Source organism: Pseudorca crassidens, chromosome 13 (assembly GCF_039906515.1).
Source record: "Pseudorca crassidens isolate mPseCra1 chromosome 13, mPseCra1.hap1, whole genome shotgun sequence".
NCBI classification, from domain to species: Eukaryota; Metazoa; Chordata; class Mammalia; order Artiodactyla; family Delphinidae; genus Pseudorca; species Pseudorca crassidens.
Genome location: NC_090308.1, coordinates 68,331,429 through 68,346,890, shown reverse-complemented (window position 1 = coordinate 68,346,890; position 15,462 = coordinate 68,331,429). Strand labels below are relative to the sequence as shown.

General features: G+C 37.4%; 1 protein-coding gene across 5 annotated transcripts in view; it reads left to right on the top strand.

Annotated features, from left to right (window-relative positions):
• ZNF292 (zinc finger protein 292) overlaps positions 1–15,012 on the top strand; it is an 89,035-nt gene extending 74,023 nt beyond the window's left edge. For all 5 annotated transcript variants that reach the window (XM_067702631.1, XM_067702632.1, XM_067702633.1 and 2 more), the window contains one exon: positions 5,443–15,012. In XM_067702631.1, the coding sequence (XP_067558732.1) occupies positions 5,443–12,588 (7,146 nt within the window). In that variant the 3' untranslated portion in view covers positions 12,589–15,012. The remainder of the gene's footprint in view (positions 1–5,442) is intronic.
• Positions 15,013–15,462: the final 450 nt, after the last annotated feature.

Genomic DNA, 15,462 nt, shown 5'->3' with positions numbered 1-15,462 from the left:
CCTGGGATCCCTGGCAGAAGCAAATGAAGAACTGCTTTGGAGGGACATACCTTCAGTACAGGATTCTTAGATAAAACCCTTCTTAAGATGGGTTCACCATCAAGATTTACAAAACAGAGAACAGTCTGCCATGAGGGAATTTTAGCAGAGAGAACTAACAATAGCGTTAAACATACAAGGATAAAAACGATAAATTACATATATTTAAAGACATAAATAAGTTAACCATCAAGCTCTATTAAACATATGAAACAGTCTGACATGAATGAATTTCAGTAGACAGAAAGAATGATAGAATTATTTGCCTAATACTTTAAATAATACAGTTATCGGATAAATTATAAAATACATATATTTAAAGATATAAAATAAGGGATTGAAGTATGAGAGGTCCTATAAAAATGACCAAGCAGATTTTAAAAAGAGTCAAAAGAACTTTTAGAAATACAAAAACATAGTCGTAGAAATGAAAACACTTAATAGTTGGATTAAACAGTAGATTAGACACAATTCAAAAGGGAAGTGATGAGCAGAGATTGCGTAAGTGTTTCCATTTATCTATTAGCAAAAATCAGAATCCAACTTTTACAAAATTAATTTTTCTTATAGTAACCCTTGTAGGATGCATTTGGTTTCCCCTTTAAATGTACACGGAAGTCACTTTCCAAAGTTGCTAGCACTGCATGGAATGGTTTGCCAGACAGGTCTTAGGAATCCTTGAAAACCGGGATGTAATATGATAAGAAGTATTTTTAATTAATGTATAATTTTGGTTTTAAAAGTAGAAACCAAAAGACATTCTTATTCTTTTTAAAAAATATCTTTTAAGATCTATAGCTGGTCAGTAAATCTTATATGTATCTTCGCTATTCTTCTCCTGAAATAATTTCTCTTCATTTTCAGAAGTAAAGAACAGGACTGAGTCCTTCTGCTTTCCAGTTTTTATCAACCTTAACTCATCCTACTTTTTCATTTTATATGTCGTAGCGCTGCAGTTAAAAAATAAACTTAACAATAAGTTTCTATGTAATTTTAAAATATAGGTTGTGCCACTACTTTATATCTAACTTAAAGAGCAGCATGGCAAAGTAGATGGAACTTGAAACTAGAAGCCAGACAAACTGGGTATAAATCTTGACTTGTTGACCACCTGGTAACCTTAACCACTTTGGATTTCATTTCTTAATCCGTGGAATTGAGGAGATTAGGTAACAGGGACTCTCCTCCCTCAACCTTACATCCTGCTCACAAGGACACCTTGTTGGAGAGGGAGGAAAAATCTTGGACAAGAGCTACACTGTCCATTATGGTGGCCATCAGACACTTATGGCTAGTTAATCTAAGTAAAATATAAAATTCCGTTCTTCAGTTACAGTAGCCACATTGTAGGTGCTCAGTAGCTCCATGTGACTAGTGGCTACCATACTGAACAGCACAGATAAAGAACATGTCCATCACTGCAGACAGTTCTGTTGAGTAGTGCTTTTCTAGAGAGACTTTGGGCTCAGAAGTAAAGCACATAAAAAAGCACTTAAAGTGTGAATAGCTTGGGAAAGTTGTCCAGGGGAGCAGGATAATGTGCAGTGTGGTAATTGCTCTGCCCCAAAATCTTGCTTCCCATTGCATAAAATGTCTCCCTTTGTTTTTATTTTCTGAAATCTGACCAAACAGAGGTTTTATCTTAAAAGTAGAATCATAGATGATTATTGTTTTAGGACTATGAAAGAGACCTTAAAGTTATGTTGTAGTGACTGCGTTCTAGTGTAACTCCTCATTTTTTTACATGATGAAATTTAGCCTCAAGGTTGATGATTTGGGTTAACTGGTGCCCCCCCTTTTCTCCCCAAAACTCCAGGAGTTGTTGAAAATTATTGCCCAGCTGCTCACATATTACCTAAAATAATTGTTTCCTTCTTAAACTCTATTTGAGATTTGCAAAGGAAATGGAGCAGATAGCTTGGTTCATCATTTTATTTATGCTTTTTCCTAGACCCCTGAAGTCCGAGTGTTGAAAAATATAGCCCTGCCCTTAAGGATCTCATATCTGTTGATGGAGACACACTAACAGTTGCAGTGTAATATGGGTCTTTCAAATATAGAGGGATATCAAGACTCCTGAGAGGGAGAGCACATTGCTGAGCATAGTGCCTGGTGTAAAGTAGGTGCTGATTGAATAAAAGAAGAGGGCCCTCTAACCCACTGGTCTGTTTAGACTCTCAGATAGTGATGGCCAAACAAAGCTGGAGAGGGAGAGTGTTCCTAGTAACAGAAAAAGAATGAAAGGTAGTGTAAAGAAAATACTGTTTTCTCCTCTATTCACTACTCACTGAATACTTCCTGATGACCAAGTGTGTGGAGATTTTTTCCATACCAGGTAATCCTCTGATTCTCCAGACCCCAGCTGGGTGTCGTACAATTTAACTCAATTCTGACACTGTTCACCTAGAGATAGCATAGAATCCGTAGGTTAAGGGCTCAGTCTTATAAGACTGCCCTCCTCCCCCAACATCGGCTACCAGTCTTGAATCCAGGGTGTCACCTGTGCTTCTGACCAACTGGCTATAAATCAGAGGTTTCCACAACTTTCTGGTCAGATTTCATTAATTTACTAGAGTGGCTCACAAGAACTCAGGAAGACAGTTTACCAGCTATATTACTGGTGTATTTTGAAAGGATTCAACTCAGGAAAAGCCAGATGGTAGAGATGTACAGGGCAAGGTATGGGGGAGAGAGTGAGCTACTCTCCCCCACCTCTACTTGTTCACAAACCCAGAAGCTCCCTGAACCAAGTTCTTTTTTGTTTGTTTGTTTGTTTTTGTTTTGTTGTTTTGTTTTTTGCGGTACGCGGGCCTGTCACTGTTGTGGCCTTTCCTGTTGCGGAGCACAGGCTCCGGACGCGCAGGCTCAGCAGCCATGGCTCACGGGCCCAGCTGCTCCGCGGCATGTGGGATCTTCCCGGACCGGGGCACGAACCCGCATCCCCTGCATCGGCAGGCGGACTCTCAACCACTGCGCCACCAGGGTAGCCTCTGCACCGACTTCTTTATGGGCTTTTATGGAGGCTTCTTTGGCCATTGGTAATAGATTCAGCCTCCATCCTCTCTCTCCTCCTTGGAGGGAGGGGAGGGGGACTGAAAGTTTCAACCCTCTGATCACAGGTTGGTTCCCCTGACAGCCCCCAGCCTGTGGTTATCTAGGGGCTTTCAGAAATCATCTCATTAATAAACTCCAGTGTGATCGAAAAAGCCTTATTATAAATAACCAAAAAACACTCATTTCACCTATTTCAAAAGCTGGGAACAAAAGATGCCCCAATAGCTGTTATTACTTAGGAAATTACAAAGGTTTTAGGAGCCATGTGGGAACTGGGGGCGGGGGGAGACCAAAATATATATTTCTTAGCAGTATATTACAATATCACAAGTTGTATCAAGACATGAGAGAATGGCGTAGTTGGGGAACTACAGTTCACATTGCCTGGAGTGTAGGCTGTTTGGATAGGGAAAAGATAAAACATGAGGCTAGACCAGATGAGGCATAGGTCAGACTGTGAGGGCCCTTTTGTATTCATTCCATGCTAAGCAGTTTATATTTAATTCTGAAAGACATGGGTAATAACCATTTAAGAATTTTAAAGCAGGGTAAGCCATGATGCTGTGGGTGGATAGGGAAGGGCTGAATGGGATGTTAATGGGGAAGGAATATCAGCATGTAAGCCTTGGGTAGCTTTGGGTCAAGGATACTGGGCAGCCAGAGGAAAGGAATAGAAAAGGGAGACACCAAAGATAAAACCTTGCATTTTTCAGAAGATTGCCTGCTGTGTGCCAGTGCTAGAGAGGGGGATGAGTCTCTATTCCTTCTCTGAATGGATCTCACTTAGGTTTCTGCTCCTGTGACTCATAAATTCAAGCTGGTGCTATCAGTACTTTTATTAACTGATATTATTAAGTAGGTTTTTATGGGCTAATTACTTGTTTAATCACATTGTACTTATGGGAAATTGTGAATTCAAACTCAACTCTTAAAAAAAAACAGTTGTTACATAACCAGTTTATGATCTGAATATTACCTATAAACTTAATTTTCAGTCAGACACACACAAAGATGAAAACTCAGAAGAATAAAAATTTTGACATAGTTTGTTTTGTTAGCCTTGTTTCTTAAGGTTTCAAATGTATTTATAACATTAAGATGGCCGTTAGCATCTCAGCCTCTTTCACTCACTTTCCTTTTGGCCCACAAATCTAAGCTTCTGTTTTAGTAAAATATTTTATTTCCTTCTTAACCTGTAAAAATACAGATCCTCTCAGCTTTCTTGGACCTTTTTTGACTTTCTTGCCCTTTGATCTTATGTCACACATATTTCATTCCCATGAATGTGACCACATCTTGTGACTGGCTTATTTTTCATATATTTGTTCTCTTTTAGCCTTGTAAAACCCATTTTTATCTCTTCATTACATGTATCTTTCACATGAGTCTTACCTTTATTACTGCTATATTATAATAATAGTTCAAGATGCTAATTCAAAAGGAAAAAAGTTTATTGTGTCTCCTGCTACTCCTAATTCTTAAGATGGTCCAGGAACTTCCCTGGTGGTCCAGTGGTTAAGACTTCGCCTTCCAGTGCAGGGGGCGTGGGTTCGATCCCTGGTCAGGGAGCTAAGATCCCACATGCCTCACAGCCAAAAAACCAAAACACAAAACAGAAGAAATATTGTAACAAATTCAATAAAGACTTTAAAAATGGTCCACATCAAAAATAATCTTAAAAAAAAAAAAAAGATGGTCCAACCATGAGGTAGCTGATTTGGCATTCAAATTTATGATAGAACTAGAACTCCCAATATTAAGGAACAGATAACTTTATTCTCTTAAATGTGAAAATCTCCTTTCATTACTAACGAGTTAGGAATTATGGGGACATTCTCAGTTTTGTAATTGGACTAAGGGTTTTGTTTCAGAAGGATTGTAAATATAAACTTAGGAAATGAAATTTGTGATAAAGTTAATGACATTTATTGATCACTTAATGTGTGCCAGACATAATACTAAACTATACCAACTACTTTAGATACACAATATCTATTAATGCTCACAGCAGTTTCATGAAGTTTGTGTTGTTTTCATCTCTCTTTTATATTGTGATATGAAAGGTCAGAGAAGTTAAATAATGTCCAAGTTTGCCTAGCCGTTAGATGATTTTATACTCATGCCTTAGCTCCCAACGTTTATGCTTTTTCTGCTATTCTCTACAGCTCATTACACATATAGACACACACACACACACACACACAGCTACAATGCTTTGGAAGGGGGTATCTGCATATATTGGCTATTGCAAAATTTGAGAAAAGCAAACATCAGTTTTAAAATTACTAAATTCACAAATCTGTTGATGAGTGTAAATTAAGATAACATTTCTTACTTGCTTTTTCACAGACTGAAGGGGCTGGACTTGCCACTTGTATAGAACTATGTGTAAAAGCTCTTCGCCTGGAACCTACAGAAAATACTGAAGTGAAAATATCTATTTGCAAGACCATTTCATGCTTGTTGCCTGATGATCTGGAAGTTAAACGTGCTTGTCAACTGAGTGAATTTCTTATTGAGCCTACGGTAGATGCATATTATGCCGTGGAAATGTTGTATAACCAACCAGACCAGAAATATGATGAAGAGAATCTTCCAATACCAAATTCTCTACGCTGTGAGCTCTTACTTGTATTGAAAACTCAGTGGCCCTTTGATCCAGAATTCTGGGATTGGAAAACCTTAAAACGACAATGTCTTGCATTAATGGGAGAAGAAGCATCCATTGTGTCTTCAATAGATGAACTAAATGACAGTGAGGTTTATGAGAAAGTAGCAGACTATCAGGAAGAGAGTAAAGAAACTTCCATGAATGGTGGAATTGGTGCTAATTCTGGCCTTCTTAGAGACATTTGTGATGAAAAGCAGAAAAAGAGAGAGATAAAACAATTAAGAGAGAGGGGATTTATATCTGCTAGGTTCAGGAACTGGCAAGCCTACATGCAGTATTGTGTGCTATGTGACAAAGAATTCCTTGGTCATCGAATAGTACGACATGCTCAAAAACATTACAAAGATGGGATTTACAGTTGCCCCATATGTGCAAAGAACTTTAATTCTAAAGAAACTTTCGTCCCTCATGTCACATTGCATGTTAAACAATCTAGTAAAGAGAGACTAGCAGCTATGAAACCATTAAGGAGGTTGGGAAGGCCTCCTAAGATCACAACTACCAACGAGAATCAGAAGACTAATGCTGTGGCCAAGCAGGAACAGCGGCCTATCAAGAAGAATAGTCTCTACTCAACAGACTTCATAGTGTTTAATGATAATGATGGTTCAGATGATGAAACTGATGACAAAGACAAATCTTATGAGCCAGAGGTGATCCCAGTCCAGAAACCAGTACCTGTTAATGAATTCAATTGCCCTGTAACTTTTTGTAAAAAGGGCTTTAAGTACTTTAAAAATTTAATTGCTCATGTAAAGGGACATAAGGATAATGAAGATGCCAAGCGCTTTCTTGAAATGCAAAGCAAAAAAGTTATTTGCCAGTACTGTAGACGGCATTTTGTAAGTGTTACTCATCTCAATGATCACTTACAAATGCACTGTGGCAGTAAACCATATATCTGTATACAAATGAAATGTAAGGCCGGTTTTAATAGTTACGCAGAGCTCTTAACCCACCGAAAGGAACATCAAGTCTTTAGAGCAAAGTGCATGTTTCCTAAATGTGGCAGAATTTTTTCAGAAGCTTATTTACTATATGATCATGAAGCACAACATTATAATACCTATACTTGTAAGTTCACAGGTTGTGGTAAAGTTTATCGTTCTCAGAGTGAACTAGAAAAGCATCTGGATGATCACAGTACTCCTGAAAAAGTGCTGCCTCCTGAAGACCAACTTAATTCTTGTGGAGATTCTGTTCAGCCTTCCAGAGTGAATCAGAACGCAGAAGGGAACACTAAGAAAGAAGGATCTGTGCTTCCTTCAGAAAATAACATGGAAAACACCTTCCCAGCAGATAGAAGTGGTGCTTGGGATAAAAGCAAGGCAGAATCACCTGTGACCAAACAAGACCAGATTTCTGCTTCAGAGCTCAAGCAAGCTGATGGACCATTGCCAAATGGTTTGGAAAACCCTGCCCCTGTTCCTCTGCTTCAGGCCAGTGAGGTAGCTGTGTCTATTAAGGTATCCCTCAATCAGGGGATCGAGGATAACTTTGGAAAGCAAGAAAACTCAGCTGTGCAAGGCACTGGTGAATCACTGGTCACAAACTTACATACACCAGTTGAAGATCCTTGTAATGATTTGTGTCATACAGGTTTCCAAGAGAGAAAAGAACAGGCTTGTTTTAATGAAGCCCAGATTACTCAGAATTCTTTAGTAGATTCGGAAGCCCTCAAAATAGATGACCTTACTCCACAAAACTTAGAAAGACAAGTGAACAACCTGATGACCTTTTCTGTGCAAAATCAGGCAGGATTTCAAAACAATTTACCAACTGCCAAGTTTGAATGTGGAGGTAATGTTAAAACATCGTCCAATCTTTATAATTTACCTCTGAAGACATTAGAAAGTATCACATTTGTTCCACCACAGCCCAACCTCAGTAATTCTTTAGGAACTCCATCAGTGCCTCCAAAAGCACCAGTTCAGAAATTCAGTTGCCAGGTTGAGGGATGTACTCGAACCTATAACTCTTCACAGAGTATTGGGAAACACATGAAGACAGCACACCCTGACCAGTATGCAGCATTCAAAATGCAACGCAAAAGCAAAAGGGGTCAGAAAGCTAACAACTTAAATACACCAAATAATGGAAAGTTTGTTTATTTTTTGCCATCACAGGTGAGCAGCTCTAATAATGCATTTTTTACACCACAGACCAAAGCCAATGGGAATCCTACTTGTTCTAATCAGTTGCAGCATGTCTCACCTTCCATTTTCCCAGCTCATTTAGCAAATGTGTCAGCTCCACTCTTGCCCTCAGTGGAAAGTGTCATAAATCCAAATATACCTTCTCAGGATAAAAATGAACAAGGTGGTGGTATGTTATGTTCCCAAATGGAAAATTTATCTAGTACTACCTTGCCAGCACAAATGGAAGATCTAACCAAAACAGTTCTGCCTTTGAATATCGACAGTGGCTCAGATCCTTTCCTTCCGTTACCTGCAGAAAGTAGTTCAATGTCTCTCTTCCCTTCACCAGCAGATAGTGGGACTAATTCTGTTTTTTCCCAGCTGGAAAATAATACAAACCATTTTTCCTCACAGATCGAAGGGAACACTAATTCCTCTTTTCTAAAGGGAGGTAATGGTGAGAATGCAATTTTTCCTTCACAAGTCAGTGTTGGAAATGACTTCAGTGGCACCAGTGCCCAACAGTCTGCACTGGAAAAAGTGAAAAAAGACCGTGGGCAGGGCCCAAATGGGAAGGAAAGAAAACCCAAGCACAACAAAAGGGCTAAGTGGCCGGCAATTATCAGAGACGGGAAATTTATCTGCAGCAGGTGTTACAGGGCTTTCACTAACCCCAGATCTCTGGGTGGACACTTGTCTAAGCGATCTTACTGTAAACCACTGGATGGGGCAGAAATTGCTCAAGAACTTCTGCAGAGTAACGGGCAGCCTTCTCTTCTTGCCAGCATGATTCTCTCCACAAATGCAGTAAACTCGCAGCAGCCGCAGCAGTCTACCTTCAGTCCAGGAGCATGTTTTAAAGATCCATCATTCCTGCAACTTCTTGCTGCTGAAAATCGCTCCTCAGCATTTTTACCAAATACATTTCCTCGGAGTGGTGTGACTAACTTTAATACAAGTGTTAGTCAAGAGGGAAGCGAAATTATTAAACAGGCTTTGGAAACTGCCGGCATTCCCAGTACATTTGAGGGTGCCGATGTGCTCTCTCATGTTACCCCAGGTTGTGTCTCAGACCCAGCACCAGTAAATGCAACAGTGATGCCAAATCCACCTGTGCCACCCCTGCTGCAGACTGTATGCCATGCAAACCCCCTGCTGACAGACCAGACTAGGACACCAAACTCCAAAACTTCCTCCATTGAGGAATGCAACAGTTTGCCTGTTTTTCCAGCAAATGACTTACTACTGAAGACTGTTGAAAATGGTCTGTGCTCTAGTTCATTCCCTAATTCTAGTGGGCCATCACAAAATTTTATCAGTAACAGTTCACGAGTTTCCGTTATAAGTGGTCCTCAGAACACAAGGTCTAGTCATTTAAATAAAAAGGGAAACAGTGCTTCTAAGAGAAGAAAGAAAGTTGCTCCTCCACTAATTGCCCCTAATGCTCCCCAAAACTTGGTAACAAGTGACCTAACGGCAATGGGACTTATAGCAAAGAGGATTGAGATACCCACTACTAACCTTCATTCAACTGTAATTCCTAATTGTGAACCTCAGGGTTTGGTGGAAAATCTAACACAGAAGTTAAATAATGTTGACAATCAGTTGTTTATAACTGATGTGAAAGAAAACTTTAAAACCAGTCTTGAGTCCCATACAGTGTTAGCTCCCTTAACATTAAAAACTGAAAATGGTGATTCCCAAATGATGGCTTTGAATTCATGCGCACCTTCAATAAATTCTGATTTGCAGATTTCTGAAGACAATGTTATACAAAACTTTGAAAAAACTCTTGAAATTATTAAAAGTGCTATGAATTCTCAAATACTTGAGGTAAAAAGTGGATCTCAGGGTATTGGTGAAACATCACAGAATGCTCAAATAAATTATAACATTCAGCTTCCTTCAGTAAACACTGTACAAAATAACAAATTATCCGATTCTTCTCAGTTTTCTTCCTTCATAGGTGTCATGCCGACAAAAAGTAACATTCCTCAGCCTGAAATATTACATAAGGAGGATCAAGTACAGGAGATTTTAGAAGGCTTACAGAAATTAAAATTAGAAAACGACCTGTCCTCTCCAGCACCCCAGTGTGTACTGATAAATACGTCAGTGACACTGACTCCCACTCCTGTTAAACCAATTCCAAATGTCACACTTGTTCAGCCAGTTTCTGAAATGATAAGCAACATTCAGTTTAATGACAGAGTTAATAAACCCTTTGTGTGTCAAAACCAAGGCTGTAATTACAGTGCTATGACAAAAGATGCACTGTTTAAGCACTACGGTAAAATTCATCAGTACACTCCAGAGATGATTCTTGAAATTAAGAAGAATCAGTTGAAATTTGCTCCATTTAAATGTGTAGTACCTACATGTACAAAGACATTTACGAGAAATTCGAATCTCCGGGCACACTGTCAGTTAGTACATCATTTTACAACAGAAGAAATGGTAAAGTTAAAAATAAAAAGGCCTTATGGAAGAAAATCTCAGAGTGAAAATTCGTCAGCCCCACGAATTACACAAGTAAAAAGACAGCTAGCTATGACAGAGGAAAATAAAAGGGAATTCCAGCCTGCTTTAGAATTGGGTACAATGAAGGAAAATACCCTCAGTAATATAGCAGTGATCCCAGAAAAACAACTTCTAGAAAAAAAAAGTCCTGATAAAACAGAAAGTTCTTCACAAGTGATGACCGTTACTTCAGAACAATGTAATACAAATTCTCTCACAAATGTACAAACCAAAGGACGGAAAGTTAGGAGACATAAAAAAGAAAAGGAGGAGAGAAAACGCAAGAAGCCAGTTTCTCAATCTCTTGAGTTTCCCACAAGATACAGTCCCTACAGACCTTATCGATGTGTTCATCAGGGTTGCTTTGCTGCCTTTACAATACAGCAAAACTTAATTCTGCATTACCAGGCTGTACACAAATCAGATCTACCTGCATTTTCTGCAGAGGTTGAAGAGGAAAGCGAAGCTGGTAAAGACAGTGAAGAAATTGAAACTAAACAGACTGTGAAAGAATTTCGATGTCAGGTGAGTGACTGCTCTCGAATTTTCCAAGCAATTACTGGCCTAATACAACACTACATGAAACTTCACGAGATGTCTCCTGAGGAAATTGAAAGTATGACTGCTTCGGTGGATGTTGGGAAATTTCCATGTGATCAGTCAGAGTGTAAATCTTCATTTACCACATATTTGAACTATGTTGTTCATCTTGAGGCAGATCATGGAATTGGGGCAAGGGGAAGTAAAACTGAGGAAGATGGCATATACAAGTGTGACTGTGAAGGCTGTGACCGAATATATGCAACCCGGTCCAATCTCCTCCGACACATTTTTAATAAGCATAATGACAAACATAAAGCTCATCTGATTCGGCCAAGAAGATTAACACCTGGTCAGGAAAACATATCAAGCAAGGCAAACCAAGAAAAGACAAAGTCTAAACACCGGGGGACAAAATACAGATCTGGAAGGGAAGGAACCAAAATGCCTAAGACCAAACGAAAGAAAAAAAATAATTTGGAAAACAAGACTGCAAAGATTGTGCAGATTGAAGAAAATAAGCCTTATTCTCTGAAACGTGGGAAGCATGTATATTCTATAAAGGCTAGAAATGATGCCTTATCTGAGTGTACGAGCAGATTTGTCACCCAGTATCCATGTATGATAAAGGGGTGTACGTCAGTTGTTACAAGCGAAAGCAATATAATTAGACATTATAAATGCCATAAATTATCTAAGGCATTTACATCACAACACCGCAATCTCCTCATTGTCTTCAAACGGTGTTGCAACTCACAATTAAAGGAAACTTCTGAGCAAGAAGTTGAAAAGAGTGATGTGAAAGATTCTGACACGGGTATATCAGAGAGCAGTGATAACTCAAGAACAACTGTAGTTCCACAGAAGGAAGTTGAAAAAAATGAAAAAGATGAAGTGGATGAGCTAACAGAATTATTTATTACCAAATTAATAAATGAAGACAACACAAGTGTGGAGACCCAAGCTCAGACCTCTTCAAATGTTAGTAAAGACTTTCAGGAAGATAACCCCTGCCAGTCAGAAAAACAAAAAGCAAGTAATTTGAAGAGAGTTAATAAAGAAAAAAATGTCTCCCAAAATAAAAAGAGGAAAGTTGAAAAAGCCGAACCAGCACCGGCAGTTGAGTTCAGTAGTATGCACAAGGAAGAAGAAACCGCTGTTGCAATACAAACCACTGAGGAGCATCCTGCCTCTTTTGACTGGAGCTCATTTAAACCAATGGGATTCGAAGTATCATTTCTGAAGTTTCTTGAGGAGTCTGCAGTGAAGCAGAAGAAAAATACTGACAAAGACCATCCAAATAGTGGGAATAAAAAAGGATCCCATTCAAATGCAAGAAAAAATGTTGACAAGACTGCTGTGACTAGTGGAAATCATATATGTTCTTGTAAAGAAAGTGAAACCTTTGTACAGTTTGCCAATCCATCACAGCTTCAGTGCAGTGATAATGTAAAAATTGTTTTAGACAAGACTCTTAAAAATTGCACTGAGCTTGTCTTAAAGCAACTTCAGGAAATGAAACCTACCGTCAGTCTGAAAAAACTTGAAGTGCATTCAAATGATCCAGACGTGTCTGTTATGAAAGAAATCAGTATGGGCAAAGCCACGGGGAGAGGGCAGAACTGATAACTCATGTGCTATTAATACATTATTTACAGTTTTATTTTAAATAGGAAGCCATCAAGCATGCTAGAATTGTGTAACCTTTTTCTTTTTCTTTTGTTGTTGCTGACATGAATTAACCTGGCCAAAAGAGAAAAAAAAGAAAAGGAAAAAAAATGAACATGACATTTGTCATGTAAAACTTTTTTTTATCCCTATGGGACTTGAGGAACAGAATCAATATTTCAGTTACTGTAAATAGTCGAGCTAAACCTCAAATTTCTATCAGCCAGTTGCCCTTTCCATGAACTAAACTGAATTATCTGTGTGATTGATATGTTTCACCGGGTCACTGCTCATGTGTAACAGTACTCTGTAGATACCTTTTTTGTATATATTTATTATTGTAAATCATTTGCTGCCACCAGCAGTGTGTAAGTCTAAACTATTAAATGACACATTTATATTTGGAATTTTAATTTTTAACTAAGTGATCAAGTTTTTAAAACTGTTCTTTTATTGTTTTAAATTAAGAATTTTTTTAACTAAAACTAGAAACTCTGCCATAGTTCATTGATTTTTACATAAAACATTTATTTACAAGACTATCTCAAAAAATTACTTTTCACAAAGTAGGCACGTTATATCAACACCTTGCTCTGCTTTGTAAATTTACCCTCCAGGATTTTTTGGGTGGTACTCATGTGAAATTAAAGCAGATTCTTTAGCAATTTCCTATAGCTGCAGTTTTCTTTTCAGTGCTTCTAATTGGATATAGTTACTATGATTCCATGAAATATAATGGAAATGTGAATAAAGAATTTACTACATCAAAGATTTTAAACATTTGGTATTTAAAAAAAAAATCCTTTGTGAATGTGATAGAAACTAGTAGTGTGGAGCAGTGTAAATATTTGAGGTGGTGATTTGTGAAGTAGCCCAGTATTGCCTTAAATAAAATCACATTTCATTTCTTGTTTTATACATGTGATCTTATAAAGGTTTTTGGGTTTTATTTGTTCGGTTTTTTTCCCCCATTTTCTGAGATTTATAGATTGGTGTATAGCTTTAAACTGTATAAACTTTTGTGGAAAGATTTTTTTAAACATTTTTATAAATCTAAAAATTGGTATCATCAAAGTGAGCCCATCTTGTGTTTATAAAATGCAAGAGTCCTTAAACATTTATAATTACATAGATGAAACACTTTCTATAAGGAAGTTGGATGTTTTGATTTTACTGTTTATAGATGTTAGATTGTACAGATTTGTCTGTATTTTCCCACCATATCTAATGATACTTTTTTCATTAGGTGGGTCTTCCAGAGCAGTATTAGTTGTTACAATTGATTATTTTGGTTATTCAGTATATAGTTAGCTCTTATAGATTAGCTTTATTCACCATATTTATACTGTGGATTTACGGCCAGAGATAGAGGTTATTTCACGAGAGTTTATTACCTTCCTTTGAATTCCAATTAAAATCAGTACTGGAAACAAAAGAAAACATCCTTTCAAATTTACTTTTGTTTCTGTTTGCCATAAATAGTAGCATTGATTTTTGACTTTGTTATAAACCAGTTGCGTTCACAATATTATTAGCCTGAGATATTGATGATATTGTGATATGAAATTGTGTATATTCCCTGTGCAACATCAGACTTGCAGGAAAAATGAAGCACTTAACATTAACTGAAATTGCTGGTACTCTGAATAAATAAGCATGGTCAAGGAGTGAATTATTTTCTTTTGGAAAATATTTTTTTAAGTTTTATTATTAAAGTATTATAGTTTTATTTTTAGGGCCGAATGGGTTATATTGAATAGTTGGTTTCACCTCCTTAAGGTTTATTACCAATATGCATAAAACTTGACACATTAAAATCCCTATCCTTTGGTAAGCCCACTGTTATTTATTAAAATAAAAGTTGTTCTTATGGGTGATTAATACATGTTTTTTTCTAAATTAATAATAACTTTGAGTCATTTTAATATTAAATTTTTGTTAACAACTGAATGTTTCCGTACAGTTTTCTTAGAAGTTGACCTAGATCTTAAAAGGTAGGCATTTGGCAAACTGCCCTGTATAGTACAGCAGTAAGTAGGTTTATTTCTGATGAATGTAGTGATGAGCCTGTTAAGGGAAAATGCCAGTGTACTGGGGCTTTTCTTTTGCTCATTAGCTTAAGAAAATTAACCACTAGAACTTCTGTAATTGTTCTCCTACATGTTGGGGGTGGGGTGGGGCGGGCAGTTTGCCAACATTGAGTTAATTTTTTTTATATTCCAGGTACTGTATGCTAAAAGTAATTATGGAATAGTGGGCTTTTTAGCATGGAACAGAAAAATCAAATTATGGTATAAAATAATGAATTTATAGAACAACAGCATGTTGGTAAAATTTGATACAGAATGTAATGCCTAAGTATTAAAAAAGTATCAAAAAGTATATATTTTTCATGGTATAATTTTCCTCAATCTCTTGTCTTTGAGATATTTTCTTCCAACAGTGTAAAGTTGCCTAAGTTTTCATCATTTGAAAAATGGATTTTTTTCTCTCTTCTAAATTCAGAGAATTTGAATCTTACAGATCAGAACATGTTATTCAGAATACATCATTAAGTGAAATGTAACAGTTTGAGAAATTTTCAGCAATGTTAAATTCAGCATAATTAATTATTTTAAATGGCTGGACAGAGTTTTACAAAGGCAAATTTTGATCATCAGGTAAGCAAACAGTTGCTATAGTTATTAAGATAAAAGTACATGAAAGCTAGAGACATCGAGAGAATGCTCTGTTTTTCAGGGAAAAAGAGGTAGGTGGTTATGAGTGTTTCTAGAAAGATGGGTCTTGGAAGATCAATGAGTGGTCGGCGGCTGCTCAGAGGGGAAAGGGGAA